The 24,511-nt window shown below is 54.0% G+C and overlaps 2 protein-coding genes across 2 annotated transcripts in view; both read left to right on the forward strand.

The window, feature by feature from the left end:
- Positions 1–17,869, forward strand: part of EPHA2 (EPH receptor A2) — a 28,752-nt gene extending 10,883 nt beyond the window's left edge. Inside the window, exons 4-17 of the mRNA XM_004377213.2 lie at positions 5,167–5,322; positions 5,444–5,776; positions 6,984–7,099; positions 7,548–7,701; positions 8,482–8,581; positions 9,122–9,177; positions 9,467–9,592; positions 9,710–9,895; positions 10,252–10,313; positions 10,415–10,624; positions 10,845–10,994; positions 11,900–12,093; positions 12,714–12,869; positions 17,764–17,869. Coding sequence (XP_004377270.1) covers positions 5,167–5,322; positions 5,444–5,776; positions 6,984–7,099; positions 7,548–7,701; positions 8,482–8,581; positions 9,122–9,177; positions 9,467–9,592; positions 9,710–9,895; positions 10,252–10,313; positions 10,415–10,624; positions 10,845–10,994; positions 11,900–12,093; positions 12,714–12,869; positions 17,764–17,869 — 2,105 coding nt within the window. The remainder of the gene's footprint in view (positions 1–5,166; positions 5,323–5,443; positions 5,777–6,983; positions 7,100–7,547; positions 7,702–8,481; positions 8,582–9,121; positions 9,178–9,466; positions 9,593–9,709; positions 9,896–10,251; positions 10,314–10,414; positions 10,625–10,844; positions 10,995–11,899; positions 12,094–12,713; positions 12,870–17,763) is intronic.
- Positions 17,870–22,015: 4,146 nt separating this feature from the next.
- Positions 22,016–24,511, forward strand: part of FAM131C (family with sequence similarity 131 member C) — a 65,400-nt gene continuing 62,904 nt past the window's right edge. Inside the window, exons 1-2 of the mRNA XM_004377281.1 lie at positions 22,016–22,101; positions 22,315–22,413. Coding sequence (XP_004377338.1) covers positions 22,016–22,101; positions 22,315–22,413 — 185 coding nt within the window. The remainder of the gene's footprint in view (positions 22,102–22,314; positions 22,414–24,511) is intronic.

Consider the following 24,511-nt stretch of genomic DNA (forward strand, 5'->3'; position numbering starts at 1 on the left):
AAACTGAGGCTCAGGGAAAGAAAACAGTGACCAGTGACTGAAAGAGCTTGGGCCTGGCATGAGGAGGGCAACACTATTCCCAGTTGCCCCTGGCATGTGTCCTTCCACCCACAAACCGTGTGACCTTGGCGAGTCCCCCTCTGGGCTTCACTGTCTCCATCTGTAAAATGATTGGGTTGGACTAGTGACTCCTAGGGACCCTTGCTGGCCTAGTGGATGTGGCTGTGACTTTCTGAGGTGGCTCAGTCTGAGAACTGAGTTGTTCTGGCAAGCGGTTAACAGCAGCCTCACCATGTGTGGCAACGAGGGGGTCCTCGTGCTGGTGTCCTGAGTTGCCCAGCTCCCCCTAAGGGCCCAGGGCTGAAGGGGAGGTTTTCCTTGGGAAGGGGATGGCTCTGGTTAGGGTGGCCCTTAGGCAAGGTGGTCTTGGGCCAAGGCAGGGCTGTTGACAGGAACCCGGCTTCATTGGGACATGGCTGATCCCCAAGCTGGGGGCTCTGGCGAGCTGTTAGCCGTGACTCTCAGGCTTGTCCAGGCTTTAGTTCTATGGGGTTTCCTCTGGCCTGGCAGAGATAGGGGGTGTGGGGGGGCAGCCCCCTGAGGGGTGGCTCTGACCTCTGTCCTGCCGCCCAGCTTCAGCTCCCACGATGGGCAAAGTTAGGTCCTGGCAGCCCTGCCAGCAGGCACCGGGCCCCTCCCTCCCTCTCCGGAGGTAAGTGGGTCCCCACAACGGAAGGAAGGAGGCAGGGAAAGCAAACAGGAGATAAAAGGCGGGTGGTAGGGAGAGAACAGGAGGCGGAGGCTGGGGGGAATGGTGCTTATCTCGGCTTGGTGGAGGAATGTGCCGGCATATGATTCCCCAGGGTGTGTATAAAAGGGGCAGGGTACTGGCAGCAGTTGGCCATGGGCACAGGCCCCCACTTCTGTGAGAGGCACCAGGGCCTGAGTTATCAGCTCCCCTCTTTTATGGGGTCAGTAACTTGCAGGTTCCCACTCATAGCCTGTCAGGTGGAGACAAAGTCCAGGCTCCGTGTCCTCAGGCTGGGGTGACAAGCCAAGGTCACCGGCTGGGCCTGGCTTGGGGAGGTGACTGGCCTCAGGTGAATTGCCTTCATGACCTCTTGACCCCACGACCTCGCCACCACCAGCCAGGGAGGTGGCTGGGCCTGGGAAGAGGGGCTCTGCCGGGGGCTGGACTTGCGTCACACCAGAGGGCGTCTGTCCCTGAGTCACCCCAAGCTGCCACCTTAGGGGTGGACATCGGGAACTGGAAGAACTGGGGTGCAGCCCTGGGTGCAGCCGCAGTGCCCCGGTTCCCTTACTCAGAGTGGCCTGGGCCTGCCAGGCAACTGGGGCCAGGAAAGTCTCCCCAGGTGTGCCAAAGCCAGGCTTTTGTGCCAGGCAGGTGGGCGTCCTGGTGCACTGTGCCCACGAGGTCCCCTTGGGCACTGGGACACTGCTCGCTCTGGCCCTGGAACATATGTTTAATGTGCATATGGTAGGTTTTGCCATTTATTCATTCATTCAACAAACATTTGCTGGGCACTTACTATATGCCAGATTCTGTGCTGGGCCATGGGACCCAGAGGAATTGGACTCCATTCCTGCACTCCTGTAGTCTCATAGAGAAGCCTAATACGTGCAGAAATAATTTCAAATGGAGCATGAAAGCCAGCCTGTGAGCTTCACCAGAGCAGAAACGGTGTTTATCTGTTTCACCATCATATCCCTAGCACCCAGAATTGTGCCAAGCATGTAGGAAGTGCTCAATTTCTATTTGGTAAACATAAGACTGAGTAATAGATGCCCTAAGAGAAACAGGGGGGCCAGGAATTGGCAGTCTGGGAAGGTCTTGTAGAGGAGCTTAAGCTGGGTATTGAAGAATGCATAGGAGTTTGCTGGGTAGCTAAGGGGGCAAGTGGCTGTTTGGTGTGTGTGTGGCCCCTCCTCCCCATTTGCCTGCCCAGAATGGAAATCTGACTAGATAAAATCAGGAAGATACAGGGGTTTGCTGGTGTCCTATGCAGTAACTTTGGGACCCCTGGACCATGGTACACTCTAGTGGGACCCCAGGGACCAGCCCCATGTCATTCTGTGGTAGGAGGAGGGGGCAGCACATTCTTGTCAGGCAAGCACATGCCCTGTTGATGCTGCCTCTTCACTGTATTATCTGGCACATCCGCAGCGGAAATCTCTCCAAATTCCTTCTTTCCTGCCGGCAGCAGGCGGGCCACCCCCGGGCTCTGGGGCCAAAGAATGGAACCTGTCTCTTCCCCCACTTCCTCCTCCTGGCATAGGGTGGGGAGCTTGGGAGAGACCACGCAGTGGGGAGTGGGAGGTGGCTTCGTGGAGGGTAGTTGGTATCTGAAGCTTTCAGTGGAATGAATGAGCCCGAGCCTGGGCTGTGAAGGTGTGACTGGTTCCAGGGGCTGGGACCTGCTTCCCCAGAGTACCCCAACTCTGTGGGCACTTAACCAGGGCACAGACAGGCCCCTGGGTAGACAAGTCAGGGCATCTAGGAGAACCAAACTCTCGGAATAAACGCAGCCTGGCTTTCTGGAGTCTCATTTTTGCTTGAAGATTTGGGGGAGGAGAGAGCTATTTTTGTACTGTAACAGATATGTAGAGGAATGCAAAAGACACATGGATTTCTTAGATACAGTAGGAGGCTTGAAAGACATTTAGGGTTTGAGGAAGACAGCTCTGGCTGCCCCAACCTCCCTGGGTTAGTTTCTGTTCTTTTCTCCCCAGAGGATGCAGATGGCAGATGTTCCCTATTTGAGAAGACCTGTGTGAGGGAGTCACACACACACACATAGTCCCAGATTTTCTGGCTGTTGAAGGGGGTTAGGACTTACTGTCCTTCTCTTCAGGCTTGTTTCAGAATATCGATTTCTCTTGCCTCCAAATTGAGGTGTTCCTGGGAACAGAAGTGACAAAGGAGGGAGGCTCAGAGTTGGGCATCCTAAAAACCTGGGTTTAAGTTTGGATTTCATGTCTGTGTAGCCTGGAGACCCTGGATGAGTTGTTCTCCCTCTCTGAGTGTCAGTTTCCTCCCCTCCAAAATGGAATTGATGAAGGTCCCTGGGTGGTGCAAATGGTTTGTGCTCAGCTGATAACCAAAAAGGTTGGCCGTTCAAACCCACACAGCAGCCCCATGAAAGAATGGCCTGGCGATCTGCTTCTGTAAAGATTACAGCCAAGAAAAACTTCTGGAGCAGTTCTGCTTTATAATACATGGGGTCTCCTAAGTCACAAATCAAAAACAAAATCAATAACAAAATGGAATTACTGATATCAGAGCCCATGTCCAACAGGTTTATTGTGAGGGCTAAATGGATATAAAGGAGCTGCACACAGTAGGTGCTGGACCCAGGGTCATGGTTGATGATTCGGACTCTGAGCTCCGGCCACTGCAGGAGTTGGGTCCAGGACCACCTGTCCAGCTAGGTGGCCCTGAGCCAGCCCCCTCTCATGGTATGTGTGCCCCAGCCCTTTCAGTGCTGTGCTGAGGTTCTGGTGGGGCAGGACAGAGGAGGGGGTGGGAGATGCTACTTGTGTGGCCCCTGGGCCAGGGCGGGGAGGGGGCTGGGCTGCCTGAGGGGTGGCAAAGGGCAGGGACAGAGCCTGATTCTGAACAGTCATTAACAGGAGCTGGGTGTCCTCTGGAGTCCTGTCCCCCTGATTCCCAGTCCCCCTTCCCACCTCTGCTCACACAGGGGACTGGGCATGGAGGGGATTAACAGTGTATATCTGGGTGTATATGAGGGACTGCACCATTATTCCCTACTTTAAGCCTTCGCTGGCTCTCCATTGCCCCTTAGGATAAGGTCTTGGCTCCTTGGCCTAGCATTTGAAGCCTTTCTTAATCTGGCGTTTAGAGACCTCTCAACCTTGTTGCCTGCTGCTCACAGTTTCTGTATTAGCTGCGCTCTTTCTCACCCCTAACTCCCTCTTCCAGTAATTCTGCCCTGCCAAACTCCTACTTAGCTTCTAAACCCCAGCTGAAATATCCCCTCTTTGACTCCCCAGGCACCTGGTCAAGATAGTCCTCTTTCACTTCCTTAGCCCTTTGCCCACCCCTTTCTTGTAGACATTGCCACATGCTACTTAGCCCTCTGCTCCCTGAGTTCAGGGGCTTTGTCTGTCTCGTCTCAGAGTCCAGGCGCAGCCTGGGGCTGGGGACAGAAGAGGCTTAGTGAGTGATGAACTGAGTTAGAGGCGTCTGAAGACCTTCTCCATAGCCTTGTGACTGGGCTTCCTCTCAGGGAATAAGCTAAAGGGAGTCACCCTACTCTGGCCACTTAGCAGCTGCCCAAGCCCTGGGCAGCCCTGGATAGCCCTGCACAGGGGGCCCCATGTCTGGACATCTTCCTGCCTGTGGAGCCTGGAAGGGGTTAGGGGCAGGAGCAGGATAGGGTGGTGTGAGGAAGAAGCCTCCAGAGTCAGGTGCCTGAGCACCCAGCCAGCCGGGCCAGGATAGAACCTGCTACCAGGGGAGGAAGAGCTGCTTCCTGGCTGCCCTTGTGAGGGGCGGAAATGACTCAGCCTGGAAGTAGATCCAGAGAAAATGCAAGGTGGACTGGCCTTTCCTGTCTCCTGTTCGGCCAGCCCTGGAACGGAAGATGGTCAGGTCCTGGGTGGGGGATGAGATGGGGAAAGAGCCAAGAGAGCACCTGTAGGGGTGGTGTTCTGAGCTGGTGTGCTGGCTGATCAGGCAGGGGGTGTGATAGTCAACAGACACAGTGAAGAGGATGAAGTCATTGACCCCAGCAGCTCACAGCCCAGGCAGGGCCCTGCTGGGCAGGGAGAGGGGACAGGCAGGGAGCAGGCTGCGCCAGGCACACAGTGGGGTTCTTCAGAGCTGAAAGGGGAGATGTGGTCTGGAATGCCAGGCTCAATGGCATGGCACTTCTGTCGAGAGCCAGTGGGGAGTGATGGGAAGGTTTGGAGCTCCTGGGTGAGGCGCGTCCTGAGTGCCTGGTGAGTGCTAGGTGCTTGTGGTACATTTTGTCGTCACAACCAGATATTTCCCAATGAGAAAGCAAACCCATAGGGGTTTAGTGACTTGCCTGGGGTCCCAAGGTGCATGAGTGAAAAAATTGCTTGGGGTGGGAACAGATTTGACTGATATCCTTGTGTCCCCTCTGTCCCTGTGCCCACCAGCCTGCTTGCCTGGATTCTTCAAGTCCGAGGTATCTGAGAGCTCCTGCCTGGAGTGCCCTGCACACACACTGCCCTCCCTCGAGGGCGCCACCTCCTGCGAGTGTGAGGAGGGCTTCTTCCGGGCTCCGCACGACCCACTGGCCGAGCCCTGCACACGTGAGTCTTGAGAGGGCCTGGGAGGGTGGCTGAGGAGGGCTTGGGGCGGGGATTGATGCGGCCAGAGCTACCTGTGCCCAGCTGGGCAATGACCATGCCCCAACCTCTGCCTTCCGTGCAGGCCCGCCCTCCGCCCCACACTACGTCACAGCTGTGGGCATGGGCGCCAAAGTGGAGCTGCGCTGGACGCCTCCCGAGGACAGCGGGGGCCGTGAGGATGTCGTCTACAGTGTCACCTGCGAGCAGTGCTGGCCCGAGTCGGGCGAGTGCGGGCCCTGCGAGGACAGTGTGCGCTACTCGGAGCCGCCACATGAGCTGACCCGCACCAGCCTGACGGTCAGTGACCTGGAGCCCCACATGAACTACACTTTCTCCATTGAGGCCCGCAATGGCGTCTCAGGGCTGGTGGCCAGCCGCAGCGTCCGCACCGCCAGTGTCAGCATCAACCAGACAGGTAAGGGCCAGGGGCAGTGGCCATGCCCTATGGGGCCTGCTCAGGTAGGCGGCCACCCAGAGCTGCAGCTCAGCTGTGTTCAGAGAGAGGTAGGAGAACAAGTGGTTAAAGGCACAGACTCTGGAGCCAGGTGTATATGCTGACTTTGCTATTTGGGGCTGTATGGCCATAGGCAAGTTACTTAGCCTATCTGGACCTTGGTTTCCTCACCTGGAAATGGGGATAATAATAGAGATGTTGTCCTCCTAGTTCATTGCATAGTGCTTGGGGTCTTAAAAGCCTGCAAGTGGCCATCCAAGGCACAACAATTGCTCTCTATTTGCCTGGAACAGGAGAGGAGGGAGAGTCAGGAATAGGAGGAGGATATAGAATGTGTGGTCGGTTGCCTCCATGAACAACTGCCTCCTTTGTCATGAGACCAGAAGAACTGGATGGTGCCCGGCTACCATTACTGAACACTTTTATAAAAGATTCCATAAAAGAATCCTGATCAAAAGGGGGGAAATGCAGAATAGAATTTCAAATTCTCATGGACTCCAGAATTTCTGAGCCAAGGGGGCTGGATGAACCCCTGAAACTATGTCTTTGAGATAATCTTTAAACTTTAAACCAAAAATATCCCCTGAGGTCCTCTTAAAACCAAATAATAGTTTAGCTTAAGTAATTAAAAATGTCTGCCTTGGACATTATACTCTTTTAAGAACTATCTATATGGGATCAAAGTGACAAGGGCAACTCACAAGATTAGATAGGAACCTTAGGGGGCAGTGAGTTTATGTTAATGGGGGAAGAACAACTCAGAAAAGGAGGATGTCCCTGAAATGTACATACAGAAATGGTTGAATTGATGTATGTTTTTCTGTGTATATTAACAACAACAACAGAAGACCTAAAAAATAATAATAGGGTTGTTGAGAGGATTTAATAAATTATTACATGTAGGCTCTTAGACCAGTGCCTGATATGTAGAAAGGTTTTAGCAAGCGTCAGATTATTTTATTTTTATTATTTTTGCATTCATTCATAGATACTCATCAGGCACTCTGATGTGCTAGTCCCTATGGTGGGGCTGGGGTGCTGGAGCTGGAAGTTAAGGATCCGAGGCTGGGATCTAAGGAGCCTGGCCCACGGGGTTGTGGGTGGGGCTGGGTCTGTGTCCATTGAAGGTGGCTTCTCACACCCTTCCCGTACCTGCTGTTCTGTACAGAGCCCCCCAAGGTGAGGCTGGAGGGCCGCAGCACCACCTCGCTGAGCGTCTCCTGGAGTCTCCCCCCGCGGCAGCAAAGCCGTGTGTGGAAGTACGAGGTCACCTACCGCAAGAAGGTAAACTCACTAAGGGTCGGGGCTTGCCCCAGCTGGTCCGGAAGCAGGGGGCAGGCTGGTCACACAGATGCTTGTCGCACCTCGCAGCTTGTCTGGGAAGCTCCGCTCTGCAGATGGGGAAACTGAGGTCTGGGCCTGCCCAGAGAGTCGCCTCTCCCTGGACAGCACAGCAAAGATTTCTAGGAGAGAAGACACAGTGTCCTGGAATTCTGGGAAGAGGCAGTAGGGACTGGGGGGAAAGAGCCAGGTCTTTAGGATCAGACAGCCCTGGCTGTGACCTTGAGCAAGCCACTTCACTCCTCTGAGCCTCAGTTTCCTCCTCTGTAAGAAGAGCATCCAGTTTGCTAACAGATGAATCACCTTGCTGAGCTGGGGGTGGTCTCTGAAGGGCTGAGCTGATGCCCTGCCCTCCCTCTTTGCCTGTTCTTCACCCGCCGGCGACCCACAGGGGGACTCCAACAGCTACAACGTGCGCCGCACCGAGGGCTTCTCCGTGATCCTGGACGACCTGGTTCCTGATACCACCTACCTGGTCCAGGTGCAGGCACTGACGCAGGAGGGCCAGGGTGCTGGCAGCAAGGTCCATGAATTCCAGACGCTGTGTGAGTAGGGAGCCAGGCTGTGGGCCAGGCCAGGGCCCTAAAATGGAACAGTTGGGACATATGGGGAGGAGGGGGTGGATCAGAGCACTTGGGAATGCCCCCTTCTTGTATGATAGAACCTTCTGGGGTGATGGTAGTGTTCTAATCCTATTAGCAGTTTGGAGTACATAGATGTATACACTTGTCAGACTGGATCAAATGGTACCCTTAAGATTTGTGCATTTTAGTCTAAGTTTTACCTTAAAAAAATCCACAAACAAATATTGAATTTTCATAAATTATATGAATGCTGAAATGTTTATGGGTGAAGTAAAAAAAAAGAAATGTCCTCCTTCACATCAGCCAGAGCCTGGGACAGCTCTGTGTATGCTGGCCCCAAGTCTGGGCTGGGGCAGAACTGGGGACCTAGGGAGTTGGAAGGCCAAGGATGTGGGCTCAGGGCAGTGTGGTGAGAAGGAAGGACATGCACTCTGGCATTGGCTAACTCAAGTTCAAATCCCAACACCATGGAGAGCCAGAGCTTAGAGTCCCACACACCTGGGAATACCTACTGTGAAACCTTAGGGAAGCCACTTCTTTGGGCCTCTTATTTATTCATCTGTGAAATGGGAATAATTACCCTCCCCTACCTGGGATTCATGAGCCATCACAGATAAAAGCAGCCAGCACATAGTAGATGCCCAAGTGTCTTGGTCCCTAAAGTGGGCCTTGGCTGCAGCAGGGGTGGCTATGATTTGGGGTGTGCAGGCTCCCTTGTCATCAGCTGGTCTCCCTCAACAGCCACGGAAGGATCTGGCAACATGACGGTGATTGGCGGTGTGATCGTCGGTGTTGTCTTGCTTCTGGTGCTGATTGGAATCGGCATCTTCCTCCACCGCAGGTTCGTCAGAGCCCATGTCCCAGCTCCCCAAGGGCTTAGGTGGGACACAGAGTGACAGGAACCTCCAACAGCTACAACCAGTTTGCTCATCTGGAAAATGGGGCTTATAGTAATCTACTCTCTGCCTCCCAGTGGCGTGAGGATGTAATGAGCTGTAAAGTACTTAGCACAGTGCCTGGCACATGGTGGGGCCCAGGACATGGCAGTCATTATCTCTACTGTTGTTCTGAACGGCGTGTCTGCACTTCGTCTGTACACTCAGGCAGGAAGCGCTGGGAAGCATGAATGAGGGAAGCCTTCATTACAGCTATGTACAGGGACCATTATGGGGTGGAGAACGTGAGGAGTGAGCCTCGCGCTTGCTCATTTTCTCTCCGCCTCCCTCTGCCCTCTCTGTGTTCTCTGCTCCCATGATGGGGTCTGAGCAGAAGGCTGAGCCCACTGGGCCCCCTTGGGACAGAGTGGGGCACAAGTGACTCCCCTAGCCAGAGCAGGCCTCACTGACCTCCCTGTGTGTTTGTCCCTGTGGGGTCTTTCCAGGAGGAGGAATCTGCGAGCCCACCATTCCTCAGAGGACGTGTACTTCTCCAAGTCAGGTGAGATGAAGTCCTCATCCACACTTAGCCTGGTCCCCGCCATCCTCACCACCTTCCCAGCTCTGTGGCGGAGGTGGGGGTAGCAGGCCATTCCAGGGCCCTGGGGGTGGGCCCGGAGGCTTCCTCGGGTAGCTTTAAGGGGCTGAGCTGGAAGCTGTGTACCTCATGGCCTAGTCCAAGTCTCCAGAGGTCCCTGGTGATATTGGCTCCTCCCTCCCTAGGGCAACCCCTCACAGGGGACCCTCCTCCCTGAGCTACCTGTGACCCCACCTCTTCTCCCTCCTTCCAGAACAACTGAAGCCCCTGAAGACATACGTGGACCCCCACACATATGAGGATCCCAATCAGGCTGTGCTCAAGTTCACCACCGAGATCCATCCATCCTGTGTCACACGGCAGAAGGTGATCGGAGCAGGTGAGGTTGGCTTGCTCTGCCGAGGGCCTGAGGAAATGGGTGGCAGGCAGTGTGGGTTGGGAGGGTCGCTGACAGTGGGCTGACTGGGGCACCTGTCCCCCGCATGCCTGCCTGCAGGAGAGTTTGGGGAGGTATACAAGGGGATGCTGAAGACATCGGGGAAGAAGGAGGTGCCTGTGGCCATCAAGACGCTGAAAGCTGGCTACACAGAGAAGCAGCGCGTGGATTTCCTCAGTGAGGCTAGCATCATGGGCCAGTTCAGCCACCACAACATCATCCGCCTGGAGGGTGTCATCTCCAAATGTGAGCTTGGGCCAGAGATGGGCTGGGAGAGCCTCAGGGGCCTCACCCACAGGACAGGGTGCAGAGAGCTGCCCACAGGTCACCAGACAGGGTGCTGTCTATAGCTGTGCCCACACCCACACATGTGCCCACCTCTCCCCACACCTATGCCCACACCCACACCCACATGTGTGCCCACCTCCCTCCACATGTATGCCCACCTCCCTCCACACATGTGCCCGCCTCCCTCCACACCTGTGCCCACCTCCTCCCCACACCTGTGCCCACCTCTCCCCACATGCCTGTGTTCATGTACCCCCCCCACCTGTGCCCTCCTCAACCCTGGCCATCCTTACACCTGTGCCCACCCCCTACAGACAAGCCCATGATGATCATCACTGAGTACATGGAGAATGGGGCTCTGGACAAGTTTCTTCGGGTAAGCACGTGGGCTGGGGTGGGCCGGCACAGGGGCCGGCACACTCGGGGGGTGCCCGGTAGGCCCGGGCCGGCCGTCACTGAGGGCCTGTGCTTTGGCAGGAGAAGGACGGCGAGTTCTCCGTGCTCCAGCTGGTAGGCATGTTGCGGGGCATCGCAGCCGGCATGAAGTATCTGGCCAACATGAACTATGTACACCGTGACCTGGCTGCTCGCAACATCCTTGTCAACAGCAACCTGGTCTGCAAGGTGTCTGACTTTGGCCTGTCCCGCGTGCTGGAGGATGACCCTGAGGCCACCTACACCACTAGCGTGAGTGGGGGCCTGACACTACTGGAGGGTGGGAGCCACGAAGGACCCGAAGCCTGAAGGGGTGAAGCAGCCTTTGTCCCACTCCAGGGTCCTCTCCCCTGCATACCTGAGGCATGGACCTCAGAGGCGAGAACACCTCTGGGGAACATAGAGGAGGGGCCCTGAGGTTCTGGGGCTGGCCCGGAGGGGACAGTGGTGACTGGGTCGGGGTCCCCTGCAGGGAGGCAAGATCCCAATCCGCTGGACAGCCCCGGAGGCCATTTCCTACCGCAAGTTCACCTCGGCCAGCGACGTGTGGAGCTATGGCATTGTCATGTGGGAGGTGATGACTTATGGCGAGCGGCCCTACTGGGAGCTGTCAAACCACGAGGTAGGGACACCTGCCTGCCCAGGTCTGCTCTGGACCTGAACTTAAACCCTTTACTCGTTACGGAACCCCAAGTGGGCAGAGAAGAGGCCTGGGGGCTAGTCTTCATCTGGTACAGACCATTCATTACTTCATTCAGTTAATGTTTATTGAGGGCCTACTATGTGCCAGGTTTACAGTAGGTTCCGGGGACCTAGTCCCTGCTTACAGTCCAGAGAGTGAAACCACAAGGAAGCAAGTAGTGGGGTGCATGTGTGTGTGTGTCCATGTGTATGTGTGTGCCCATGTGAGTGCATTTGTATGCAAGTGTGAATTCTTACATGTGCATATGCATGTGTGCGTGTGCACACGTGTGTGTTCATTTGTATGTGAGTATGTGTCCATTCGTGTGCATGCATGAGTGTGCGTGTGTGTGTGCATATGTGCACATGTGCCTGGCGCCGCATCTAGCCTGGGTGCCTGGAAGGCTTCCCAGAGGAGGTGCTGTATCTGCTGAGACCAAGGGCAGAGTAGCCATCAAGGTGGAGAGGAGGAATGGGAGACATGCTCTAGCCAAAGGCAGCTGCATGTAGGGAAGTCTAGAGACTGGAGGGAGGCTGTGTTGCAGGGCGCACAGTGTGGCTGTCGCCTGGGGTACCCTGTGAGGGAGCAGGGTCAGGAGTCCCTTTCTCCTTAGAACTCTGGAAACTGTCCCTTAGCACTTGCCCCCTTCGTACAGCTCTGAAGGTTGTGTGTTGGGTTCAAGAAGGAGACCCATTCCATCTGTTTCTGGACTCCCCTTCCCCTCCCCTTCCCACTTCCATGTACTGGGCCCCCAAGGGGGCCTGCATGGGTTTGGAGGCTGTGAGGGCTGCCCCAGATCTCTGTGGCTGCCTCTTGTGACCCCTGTGACCGTCCCACTCCTCTAGGTGATGAAAGCCATCAACGACGGCTTCCGGCTCCCCACGCCCATGGACTGCCCATCCGCCATCTACCAGCTCATGATGCAGTGCTGGCAGCAGGAGCGTGCCCGCCGCCCCAAGTTCACTGACATCGTCAGCATCCTCGACAAGCTCATCCGAGCTCCCGACTCCCTCAAGACGCTGGCTGACTTCGACCCCCGGTGAGTTCCATGCTGCCTGCCTGGGATGGTCCCAGCTTCACTCCCACAGGCTCCTGTGCCTCTTCAGGATGGTGACCTCTCAGGGGGAGATGAAGAAGTTACACATGGGCTTTCCTTAGACTGGACAGGGGGTGCCAATGTAATACTAACAGAAGCAAGCAACATCTGTGTAAATGTCCCAGCACCGCACTCAGCCCTTAACGTGTTTTAACTCCCTGAGACAACCTATGAGATGGTCCCATAATTATCCTCATTTTGCAGATGAGGAAACCGAGACACAGGATGATTAAGTATTTCACACGGCTGGCAAGTGGCCAGGCTGGATTGTGCATCCAACAACCTGAACCCCTGCTCTTAACATTTTGCTCTTCTGTAGTTATGGGCAGTGGTATTATTAGCAGGCACAGAGGTGGCAGTAATAGTTATAAAAGTTCCTCTAATACTCCAATGTCCCAGGATGTCTCACTTAACCATACCTGACTTTGCTCTCCAGTGTCCAGGTGAGGGAACTGAGGCATGGGGCAGCTGGATGAATTGAAGGTCAGGGAGCAGCAGGCATGGGGCCCAGGGTGGGCTGGCTGCTGCAGCCCCCTTCACTTGCAGGCTGGCTGCTGTTACAGGGTGTCCATCCGGCTGCCCAGCACCAGTGGCTCTGACGGGGTGCCCTTCCGCACCGTGTCCGAATGGCTCGAATCCATCAAAATGCAGCAGTACACGGAGCACTTCATGACAGCCGGCTACACTGCCATCGAGAAGGTGGTGCAGATGACCAACGAGTGAGTCAGCCCAGCCCTGTGCCCACCCACCCCACCTGCCTCCCACCCGTAACCCTCCGAGGCTACCTCGCGCTCACCATCCGCTCTTCTCTCCACCCTCCCAACACTCCCCTCTACTCTTTCTCTCTCCTTCTCTTTTGTGGGGAGAGGCTCGGTGGGAAGGGTAGGAACCAGACCTGTAGCCAGCATTTCTGGGCACCCGCTCTCAGCACCCTCCTCTACCCGTGTCTTTTTCCAGAATAGGAGAATAATAGTAATTATAATAATAACAGTCACTACCATTTGTTGAGGGCTGACTACGTGCCTCTGTGCTGGAGCACTTTGAATCAGCCCTCATGATGTGGGTGGGTCCTGTCGATACCCTGACTGGACAGGTGAGAAACAGATGCAGAGAGGTGTGGTGACGTGCCCAGGGTCCCACAGCAACTAGGGCGAGAGGAAGATTCCAGCCCTGGTCAGCAGGCACCAGAGGTCTGGGACCTTAGTGCTCATCGGTGGAGAAACTGAGGCTCAGAAAGGTTCTATGGCCTACTTCATGTCACACGGTTGGAAGGAATCATCACCTGATTGAATTTCCTATTAGCCTTGTGAACAGGTGCAGTTATTCTTTCTCCATTTAACAAATGGGAAACTGAGGCAGAGAGGACTTACATGGCTTGCCTGAGGTCACATAGCCAGTTAGGGGCAGTGTTCCTCTCCAGGATGCTAAGGAGAAATGGGCAAAGCCCTGGGACCTCCTGGCTGCTGCCCGGGAGAGACAACCCTGGACCAAACTGCCCCCCACCCCCCAGCACCTCTCCCTATGTGTCGACTCTCAGCCCCATGCTCTGTCCTGGCCAGAAGTGCCGCTCACCCCCTGCCGGCCCTGGGCTTGGCCCTTTGTCGGGCTGTCCCCTGGGAGCACGTCTCTGCTCTCCAGCTCCAGCATGGGGACCTTTCCCGGCACAGCCTTCGTGTAGACACCTCCTCCTGTCCCAAGAGGGAGAAGACATTATCCTCTTAGCCTTTTGTGCCTCTAAAAATAGTGGTGGGTCCCAACAGCCCGGCTTGTGCAGGGTCCAAGGTCATGGCAGGAATGAGCCCTGCGGCCAGGAGGTTTTGGGAACTACATGGAAGGGCAGGCCGGATGCCCCACAGTTCTGGGTTACAAAAGTTCTGGAATTTGCCTCGGTACATGATTATTTTCTGGGGCCTCTGGAAACTGCCCAGGCTTCTGACCTACTGGCCAAGGCGTCTGGGACCAGGCCATGGCCCACCCCAGGGGACAGCCGAGGATGGGAATTAGGCAGGGGACAGAGTGACCAGAGGGAGGCGTGGATGTGGGGTGGCGTGGGGTGGGGTGTGCACTGAGCGGAGGAGACAGGGCCCAGGATCTCTTGTTGCCAGCCAGTTGCAGTCACACTTGGGTTCAAGTTCACATCTGCCACTTCCTGGCAGGTGACTTTGATCAAATCAGCTTCCCTCTTTGGGTTTTTTTTTTACCTGGGTGCACTGCAGATGGCACACCTGGTACATAGTAGGGGCATAGTCCATGGCACTCTCCTCTTTTCCTCCACTCCCCTGCTTTCTGCCCACCATCAGTGGGCAAATGCCAGCATCCCTGGCCCCTTTCTTTTCCCTGGGAACCTGGAACAGTACTCTTCAACCCTGTACGGGCTCCCACTGGGTCAACACAGCTTCTCTTCTGGGTGACCAGAGGTGAGGGCAGGGAGAAGCACTTTCAGGAAACACATGTTCTTAGAAGCTTCCCGAAATAGCCCGGGGTGCTCCTCGGCCAATTCCTTTCCCACGAGCAGGGATGGGGCTATCTTGGATCGATGGAGGCTGTATGTGTGCGTGTGTGTTTTGTTTTGAGAAGGCCTGGATAAATGCAGGAAGTCATTCATCGCTCCCTTCTCCTCCCACTGGCCTGTTGGTTCTCAGAGCCGGGGCCTGAGTGACTCACAGCTACCCCTGCCTCCTCCTTCACCTCCGACTCTTTCCAAATAAGTGGGGAATCTCAAAGCACTTTTGACAGCTGAAGGCTATGTCTACACATGCCTTGGATCCCAATGGGTGGCTCTGAGGTAGTCTCAGAATAATGCACCTCCTTTCCCAGAGATGTCTGCATTAAGCAGTGATTTAGGCTCCAACATCCTACACCTTGTTCTTCTGCCTCCTTGGGGCCAGCCACTTGCTCCCCTGTAGACCCACAGCCGCCATCTTGATCTCAGTTTGAGTGTTCATCATGCAGTTTTGGAGTCGGTTGGGTTTCCAGCTAGACTAGTGGTTCTAACCATTTTTTTTGAGGAGCCAATGAAAATGGTGCGTATTGCACCCCAGACAAATGCCCCACCCAGCAGTAGGGCCTGAGCAGCATCCTCTGAGGGTGTTGAGGGCACAGGCTAACAGATACTACGGTCTTCACATGCCCTCAGCACAGGCTGGTGCTGAGGGAGTGTTTGCTGGCTGAGTGAATGAGCAGATGCATGAGGTTCCAGGAGCCATTTCTCACTCTCCTTGTACCCAGGGCCAACACACAGTAGGTGCCCACTGTATACATGTAGCTTTGAATTTCCCAGGGCCAGGGCTGGGATTGTGCCTGCTCAGGAGAAAGAGCAGGCAGTGTAAAGGCGGCCTCACTCCTCTGAGGGGAGTTGATGGAGGTGACCACCCTGGTCCCTGAAGGGGAAACAGGCTGGGGCAAGAACAAATTTGGGATGGTCTGCAGTAGCTCCCAGGTGTTTGACCCTCATCCCAGTCTGCTGCTGTTTGTGGTTAGGAAATGAAATAGAGAAAGGAGGGAAAAGCTTTGTGTTGAAAGAGGAGGGGGCTGGGCCAGGCTGCTCAGGGGCATATAATTAAAGCCTCCCATTTTACATATGAAGAAACAGGCCGAAAGACAGACTTCTTGTTGTGTACCAGGGAGTCAATTCAGCTCATCGGGACCCCAAGTGACAGAGCAGAACTGCCCCATAGGGTTTTCTAGGCTGTAATCTTTATGGGAGCTGATAACCAGGTCTTTTCTCGCTCTGAGCTACTGTGTGGCTTTGGACTGCCAACCTCCCGGTGAGCAGCTGAGTGCTTAGCCATTACACCACCAGGGCCCCTAAAGACAGACTAGACCTGCCTAAAGCCTTGATGTGAGTCCAGGGCAGAGCTAGGACTAGAATTCGACCTCCTGCCTCCCATCCTAGGACTTTGGCCTTCCACATAGGACTTGGAAGCCGCCTTAGTTCCCATTGTATCAGATTAACCGCACCAGTCTGGGAGAAGCGTGGCTTAGTCCCCACTAAAGTATTCATTCATTCATTCACTAGATCCTCCCTGAGGGCCTACTGTATTCCAGGCCCATCCTGGATCACCGTGGTGTGGGGGTAGGGGATGGTTCTGAAGAGGTGAGACCTCAGCCCTTGGCGTCATGGAACTCACATAGCCACTGGTTCTTAAACCGTACGCCAGAATCTTCTGAGGCCTGATGAAAATGCAGGCTCTGTTCCACCTTCAGAAATTCACATTTAGTGCTTCTGAGATTGGGCCCAGGATGCTGCTTTTTCAGTAAGAGCCCTCTTCCCTGGTGGTCGGAATGGTTGTCTGGGAGCCACACTTTGAGACCTACAGGTGTGGGGAAAACACCTCTTTTTTCAATACCTCCAACTGTGGGAGGTAGGTTAGGAAGTTCCTCCAAATATCTGACCCCTGGTCTTCCTGCTGCAGGAAGCCACCTGGCCTCCTGGAGGTCCCTGAGCCCATCCTCCCCACGCACCTGGGTCTGCCCTTCCCAGCTCAGCACTACTCTGGAGGCTCCCCAGCCTGTGGGAAAGTCATGTCTCTGGAATTGCAAATAGGAGCTTGCACCATACAATTAGCCTGGTTTACAGCCAGAAGAAGGCCCATAAAAACCTGGGTGTTTTCATGGGTTTGAGCTGGCGGGTGAGGACAGCAGAGGAGAAAATTCCCAAAGTGGGCAATAAATGTCCTGCTCTCGGGCTCCTGGGAGCATAAGTGGTATTATGAGGGGATGAGGGGCATGGAAAGGGGGAGACCAGGGGAGCCTGCACCTCTTGGGAGGTGGGGGAGGAAGGGCCATGGACTCCTGGGCACATCTTTGCATCTGGTCCTGATGCTGCCTTCCCCCTCTAAAGCTGGGGGCGCCCACCCTCTAGTTGGGCAGGATTATCCCATTTTACAGGTGAGGAAATTGAGATTCCCTTAAAGCAAGAAACTTGCCTCAGGTGATCCAGTCACCAAATCTGGTGACTGGAAGCCCCTCCCATTAGAGACCAGCAGAGCTTAGCAAGGGTTTCCTGAGTCCTTCCTCAGTTACTGGTAGTGAAAACTTGGAGCGGGTGAGGGTGAAATAAGGTGATGGCCAGGAGAGACCTTGAGCAACAACCCTAGGGAGTCTCGGGCTTCCAGGCACCTGGTGACAGCATGAGTGCCACCTGGGGAGGTGGCCTCAGTGGGGGGCATTAGGGACAGACCCTCTTGGGGGTAGGAGACATTTGATCACAGCTGGTTTGATTTCCACCTCTTGGCTGCATGACCTTGGGCAAGTCACTTTACCTCTCTGAGCCTCAGTTTTCAAATCTGCAAAATGGGAGTGAAAACAGCACCCACCTTATGAGATTATTGTGAAGCTCTGATAAAAAAGCTTCTTGCAGAGTCGATGGGTCTATAATTTTCCTAACTTTGTTGATGGTGGGGCTTCTTAGCAAGCTGCTGGGAAGTGGATCCTCCTCTGAGGCCTCAGCCTAACTGGATCTGTCTCATCTGCAGGTCCCCAAGGCCCCCTCTCTGTCCCCCTCCTCTCCCCACCTCTGCCTCCCTCCCACAGCTGTCCACCACCCCCTCTCCGACCCAGCCTCTTACCTGCTCTGGCCCTAATTCTGCCTCTCTCCCTCAATGCCCACAGCGACATCAAGAGGATCGGGGTGCGGCTACCTGGCCACCAGAAACGCATCGCCTATAGCCTGCTAGGGCTCAAGGACCAGGTGAACACGGTGGGGATCCCCATCTGAGCCCCAACGGGGCCGCTTGCCCTCCCCGGCCAAGAATACTTGAAGAAACCGAGTGGCCTCCCTGCTGGCTCAGCGCTGGGCCACCAGAGAGCTTATTTATTCTAGTTGTTCCTTATGGACACCACTTTGAGGCCTTTGCTCAGGGGGAGGGCAGGCCTAGGATGACGCCCTGGCCCTATCTGAGGAGTCACTCAGGGATCCCCTGCCGGGACCTCTTGCCTTCAAAGGAAGCCAAGCACTTAGGAGGTACTGCCATGTTCCAGAACCTCTGGAGCAGGAGCCCTCCAAGGCCTTTGGACAAAACACGGAACATTTCCAAACTGACTTCTTCTTTGCCTTCTCCCATGAGACTGTTTTGGGAGATGAGGGGTTAGCCCTTGCCATGTGAACAGGGTACCTCATCACTCTTTATAAGAGGACAGAAGGCGAACTCTGCTTGGCATGAAGATCTCAAAAGGTCCCCCCACCCCCAACAAGTGCCTTCTTCAGACCCCCAGGCCCCATCCTCAGCCCCAAAGGGCCAAATCTTGCTTCCCAGGACCCTCACAGGATGCATGGTTGTGTTGAGGTTTTTTAAATATATATTTTGTACTTTGTGGAGAGAATGTTTGTGTGGCAAGGGGGTCCCTCCAGGCTGGGGCAGAGGACGGCCTGTGTCAGACATTCCCAGGGCTGGGGAGCTGGTGCCGGCAGGCTTTTCCTGCCTGTTCCCCAGTCCACCAACCTAACACCTTCTTAGATAACATTCACTACTTTGTCAGTGTTAATGATTTTGTTTTGTTGGGTATTTTTTTCAAACCTTAATTTATTATTAGCAAATGACTTATTTCTGCTCTGGAATAAAGGGGCAGATGGTTCAAACTGATCTTGACTTTGAGTCTTTGGAGCAGCAGTGGGGTCTAAGGGGCCTTCTTCTGTGCCAGGCGTGGCAGGGGGTGAAGGGCTCACTCCCACCTCGAGTGTTTAAACAGCTTCTTGTGCAATGTAGATGTGTCGTGTAACCCTGAGAGTGGGGGTGGATGGGGGGTGGGCAGGGTGCCCAGGGAGCAGGCCCCACCGAGCCCAGCCAACATGCCAGCAGGCCCCATCACCTTTGATCTAAAAGTGTCTGGAGAGGCTGGGAGGCAGGTGAGCAGTGAGAGCAGCCATCAGCTTCCCTCCCACACGTCTCCATGGAGCTGTTGAAATAGATTCTTTGACCATTTGTGTAGGGCTCTGAGGTTTACAAAAGCTTCTCATAGGTTTTGGCTTGTTGAAGCCTCAGCTCTGTTTTGAGTTTTATGGGCAGCTCCATTTTACAGAAGAGGAAAACTGAGGCTGGGCCCAAAGACTGGGCTTGTCCAAGTCCACACAGCAAGTTAGGGGCAGAGTCTAGAATTGAAAGCAGGGCTGGGAATCCCAGTTAAACTCTCTTCTCACAGATGAGGGGACTTAGGCTCAGAGATGTGCAGTGACTTGTTCAAAATTACACAGCAAGAAGTACCAGAGGCCTTCAAGGGAAGCCAGATCCCTAATTTCAAACCCAAGCATTCTCTGCTATACCAGGCTGCTGCCTGGCATGCAAGAGATTGTTCACAGTGGGGCTTAGGAAGGCTCATGGGCACCAGGGACACAACCAGGCAAGCAGAGAGATCTGGGGCACGGGTGGAAGGCTTCCTGGAAGAGGTGACCTCAGAGCTGAGACTCAGGGACAAGTAGGAATGATGCAGGCAGAGTAAGGTGTGGAGGTGTGAAGCTGTGTGGTTGTGCAAGGGAACCACAAACAGTTTGGTATGATTAGGGTGTGACATGGGTCTTGGAGAGGTCTCCACGGCCTTGTAAGGCAGGTCCAGGAGAGGGGATTTTAAGTTGAGGGCAATGGGGAGCCATTAAAGGTTTTAAGCAGGGTGTGGCGTGATTACTATGCTCCAAACAAAAGTCACTGGTAGAGGCAAGCCCAGCACTCAGACTTCCTGACTCTCGGCCCTGAGCTGTAGGGAGACAGGAGAAACGCTGGCAGCACTGGAGGAGTGCTCAGCCAGCCCTGGGGTCTCAGGGCTGGTCTGCCCTGACTCCCTGCTGCTATAGGACAGCTGCCTCCAGGGGGAGCCAGCTCTGGGTCCTGGCCCACCCAGCATCAGTGAAGCCTGCCAGTGTTGAGTGGGGCTGGGTTTGGGTGACACAAGGGAGTGGAGGGACCAGCTGGCTGAGACTTCCTCCCGTTAGCAATGGGCTGCCTGGTGTGCTGGGCTATGGTGGCTGAGCTAGGCCTTCCTGGTACCTGACCCCTACCTGGCCTGGCCCAGGTGGCTGCCATGGTTCTGTGGCTGAGCTATGGCTACCGCCACCGCCACTGACAAAGCTGTCAGTACAGAAGGGAGTGAGGCTGCAGCTTTCAAAACTCACAGAAATCTTAGCTGCAAGATCACGTCGAGGCCAGACCTGAGCCCCATTCTCAGTGGCTCAGCCACCAGACACCCACTGAAGCAGGACTGACTGGATACAGAAGTGGCTCAGCATGGGTGAGGGAGTGGTCCTGATGTGTGCTTTCTCCCTCTGAGTCCTGATAGACACATATGGCCCTCCTAAGGGTACATAGGATGCACAGGTCTATGGGCCGGTGTGTAAAGGCCAGAGCCATGGTTGCAGCTGTCTGGAGCCTCCAACAGACCCCACAATTGGCAGGAGGGGAAGCTTTATTTCTAACTGAAAGCAAACTCAGATCTGTCCACTGAGAGAGCCTGGGAGCAGTGACATCCCAGTACCAATGAGCACACTTAGTGCCCAGATCTTGAGTCCTAAATACCACTCTCCAGTGAAAGCAACCACAGCTCCTTGGAGAAATAGCTGATTCTACTGCTGAGACAGGGAAAATGCAAAATGAGCTTGGAGCATCTTGTAGTGCTAGGAAGTAAGGAAGCGCTCAAAAAACAAATGGGGGCGTATCAAACAAACACAGGAGCCACCCTGAAAGAGCTCCCAGTGATCAAAAGCTAGAACAAGTGGAGCAACAAAAATAACATAGTGTTAGATTACAACCCAAAGTATAACATGAATATACATGAGTTCATACTGATAAAAATAAACTATTGAATAAATAAATACTTAGGGGAGACTAGACAAATCTGCCTTACAGAATTCCAAATAATTCATGTAGCTGCTCCCCTCTCCAATGAAACAAAAAAATACCAAACTCATTGCCATCGAGTTGATTCTGACTGATAGCGACCCTATAGGACAGAGTAGAACTGTCCCACAGAGTTTCCAAGGAGCACCTGGTGGATTCAAACTGCTGACCTTTTGGTTAGCAGCCACAGCACTTAATTCCCCCACTGCCTTGAGTGTGGACTGGACTTAAGTGTCTCACTTCCAAAGAATAGAAGTATGGAAGTATAGAAAGGGTTGACAAAAAGTAACTTTACGGTGGAGAAACTTGGCAAACATTACCATAACCAAGTGATCAAAGTTAACACCACCAGTGCAAAAACAAATAAGCCAACCCAGAGCAGGAGGGAAATTTTGCTGGAGTTTAAGATCAGGCAGTAGCCAACACTTATACAAGGTTTACTGTGTGCCACCCACTGTACTGTTTTGCATGTGTTTACTTGTTTAATCCTCTCAACAACCCTGTGAGGTGGGTACTGTTATTATTCCCATTTTACAGATTTGAACACTGAGGTTAAGCAACTTGCCAGAGCCACCCAGCTCATGAATGGCAGGGGCAGGAGGCGAGCCCAGGCAGTCCACGCCCTTAGTCCCCCACCCCCGCCATGCCACAGGGCCCCGGATAAAACGGTTTCCCATTTGCTGCCCTCAACTGCTGAGAAAGAACTTTCTCCTCTCTGCCATAATGGGCACCTCCTTAGACATGGTCTGAGAAGCACTGGTTCTGGGGAAACTGAGGCCCCATAATCCACCCAAGGTCCCAAGAAGCCACAATGCCCTGGGCCCCAGGCATCCAGGTCGGGGGCGGTGGGGAGGATGGAGCTGGGTTTGCTGCTTTTTTCCTTTTCTTAGTGGACACTTCCTGCTCTGTGCCAGGCCAACGCTGGGCACTGCGGCCACAGAGGTAGGTCAGGCCCTGTCCTGCCCTCCTGGGGCTCTCAATCTGGGAAAGCAACAGCTTTAGAGAGGGACCCTGAATAATAGGGGAAGGAGCTGGGTGTTATGGGAGCCGGAAAGGGTGCTCCACCTGGCCTGAAGATCCAGGCAGGCTTCCTGGAGGAGGCCAAGGACAAGTGGGAATCCATCAGGTGAGGGGGGAGAAGGACTGTCCCCAGAAGCATCTGTCTCTGCTCTGATACCCCCCACCATGCTGCAGACCTCTGTGGGGGTGGGGGGGGGGTGATCTGAGTCTCCCCTCCAGCCCCTGGGCCCCATTCTGCCTCCATCGTCCCCAGCCCATGGTTGTGGGTGCCACAAGCACCCTAGGACCCAGCCCCTGCTCGCACTCCCACCCCTGGCAGAAACTTCACCTCTGACCTCAGTCGTCTCAGCAGGGAAGTGGGCTCCCAGCTGCAGGACCCTTGGCAGCCTTTGATGCTCCCGACAAAGGCCTGCAGGAGGTGAAGGCGGCAATTACAGGGTGTAGGGCGGGAGTCACCCTCTTCTCTACTGCTCCCAGTCTGGATGGCAAGTTAAAACAGTGTTGTCGGGCCCCTGCCTGGGTTTTCTAATTAATTAGCAAATCCTGGAGGAATGGGCAAGCCCACATCCTCTCAGCTCCTGCTGTGGCCCTGGCCTGCGACAGGGCCGGGCACAGTAGGTGCTGCTAGAAGAGAGGCTGAATGAACTAGTACAGGAAGTGCGTGAGTCCTCAGATCAGCCTCTCCATCCCTTTGCCCAGGCTGTGCTCTGTGCCTGGATCACCCTCTCCCAGGCTCAGTGTCTGGCACCCAGTAGGCCCTCAATAAATATTTGCTCAACATGCAAATGAATGAAGGGCCAGTTGGATTTTTAGGACTTAAAGGGTCCAGTGGAGTCATATGGAAAGTCTCTCCTCCCTGGAGCCAGATATTCAGATATTCAGTATCTCAAGATTGTATGTAGGGGTAAAAATCCTGTCGCCATTGAGTCAATTCCTACTCGTGGTGACCCCACGTGTTACAGAGTAGAACTGCTCCATAGGGTTTTCTTGGCTGTGCTGTAATCTTTACAGAAGCAGATTGCCAGACCTTTCTTCCTTGGATCTACTGGGTGAGTTTGAACCACCAGCCTCTAGGTTAGTAGTGGAGTGCAAACTGTTTGAGCCACCCAGGGACCTTGTGTGGAGTAAGTGCTACACAGACTGCCCCAGCTCCCTCTGGCTGGCTGGGACACTCAGGCAGTGAAGGAGAAAGGGTCAAGTATTTCTAAACACCTGCTAAGTGCAATGAATAAGGAAGACTGAAGAACGGATGCCTTTGAATTAGGGTGTTGGCGAGGAATATTGAATATACCATGGACTGCTAAAAGAACGAACAAATCTGTCTTGGAAGAAGTACAGCGGGAATGCTCCTTAGAAGCGAGGATGGCGAGACTTCATCTTACATACTTTGGACATGTTACCAGGAGGAACCAGGTCCTGGAGAGGGACATCATGCTTGGTAATGTAGAGGGTTGGTGAAAAAGAGGAAGACCCTCAACAAGATGGATTGACACAGTGGCTGCAACAATGGGCTAAAGCATAGCAACAATTGTGAGGATGGTGCAGGACCAGGCAGTGTTTCATTCTGTTGTGCTTGGGATCGCTATGAGTCAGAACCAACTTGAAGGCACCTAAGAACAACTATGTGTCAGTCACTATGCCAAGCCCGAGACCCACGTTGTCTAACTGAAGGATCATAATGTATCTGCAAGGCATGGATTTAGTCCCATTCTACGATGAGGCCACTGAGGCTTATAAAGTTATAGTGATTAGACCAAGATACCACAGCGAGGAGGTGACAGAACAGGATAGCAGTGGCGTCACTAGGGAGGTGCAGGGGGTTCGGACCACGCTGGGTAATGCTGTCTGAGGGAATGACAGCAAAATTACTGTCTATAAAATTTTTGTGTAGTGTTTCAACAGAAATTTATTATTTTTTATAAAAATATCCCTGTAGTAGGGGAAGTCAGCACAGCTGGACTAAAACAAAAGTTAAGAAGTTTCCTGAAAACAACCAAACACTTAGAGGGACAAAGTAGCAGGGGTAGGGGTCTAGGGACCATGGCTTCAGGGAACATCTAGGTCAATTGGCATAACAAAGTTTATTAAGAAAATGTTCTGTATCCTACTTTGGCGAGTGGTGTCTGGGGTCTAAAAGCTAGCGAGGGGCCATCTAAGATGCATCAATTGGTCGCAATCCACTTGGAGCGAAGGAGAATGAAGAACACCAAAGACACAAGGAAAATATTAGCCCAGGAGACAGAAAGGGCCACATAAACCAGAGACTCCATCAGCCTGAGACCAGAAGACCTAGACAGCGCCTGGCTACCACCAATGACCGCCCTGCCAGGAAACACAATAGAGAGACCTTGATGGAGCAGGAGAAAAGTAGGGTGCACAACTCAAATTCTAGTAAAAACACCAGCCGTAATGGTTTGAGACTGGAGGGACCCTGGAAGACATGGCCCTGGACTCTCCGTTAGCCCCAAACTAAAACCATTCCTGAAGCCAACTCTTCAGACGAAGATTAGACTGGA

The sequence above is a fragment of the Trichechus manatus genome, unplaced genomic scaffold, assembly GCF_000243295.1.
Source record: "Trichechus manatus latirostris isolate Lorelei unplaced genomic scaffold, TriManLat1.0 scaffold00048, whole genome shotgun sequence".
NCBI lineage: Eukaryota > Metazoa > Chordata > Mammalia > Sirenia > Trichechidae > Trichechus > Trichechus manatus.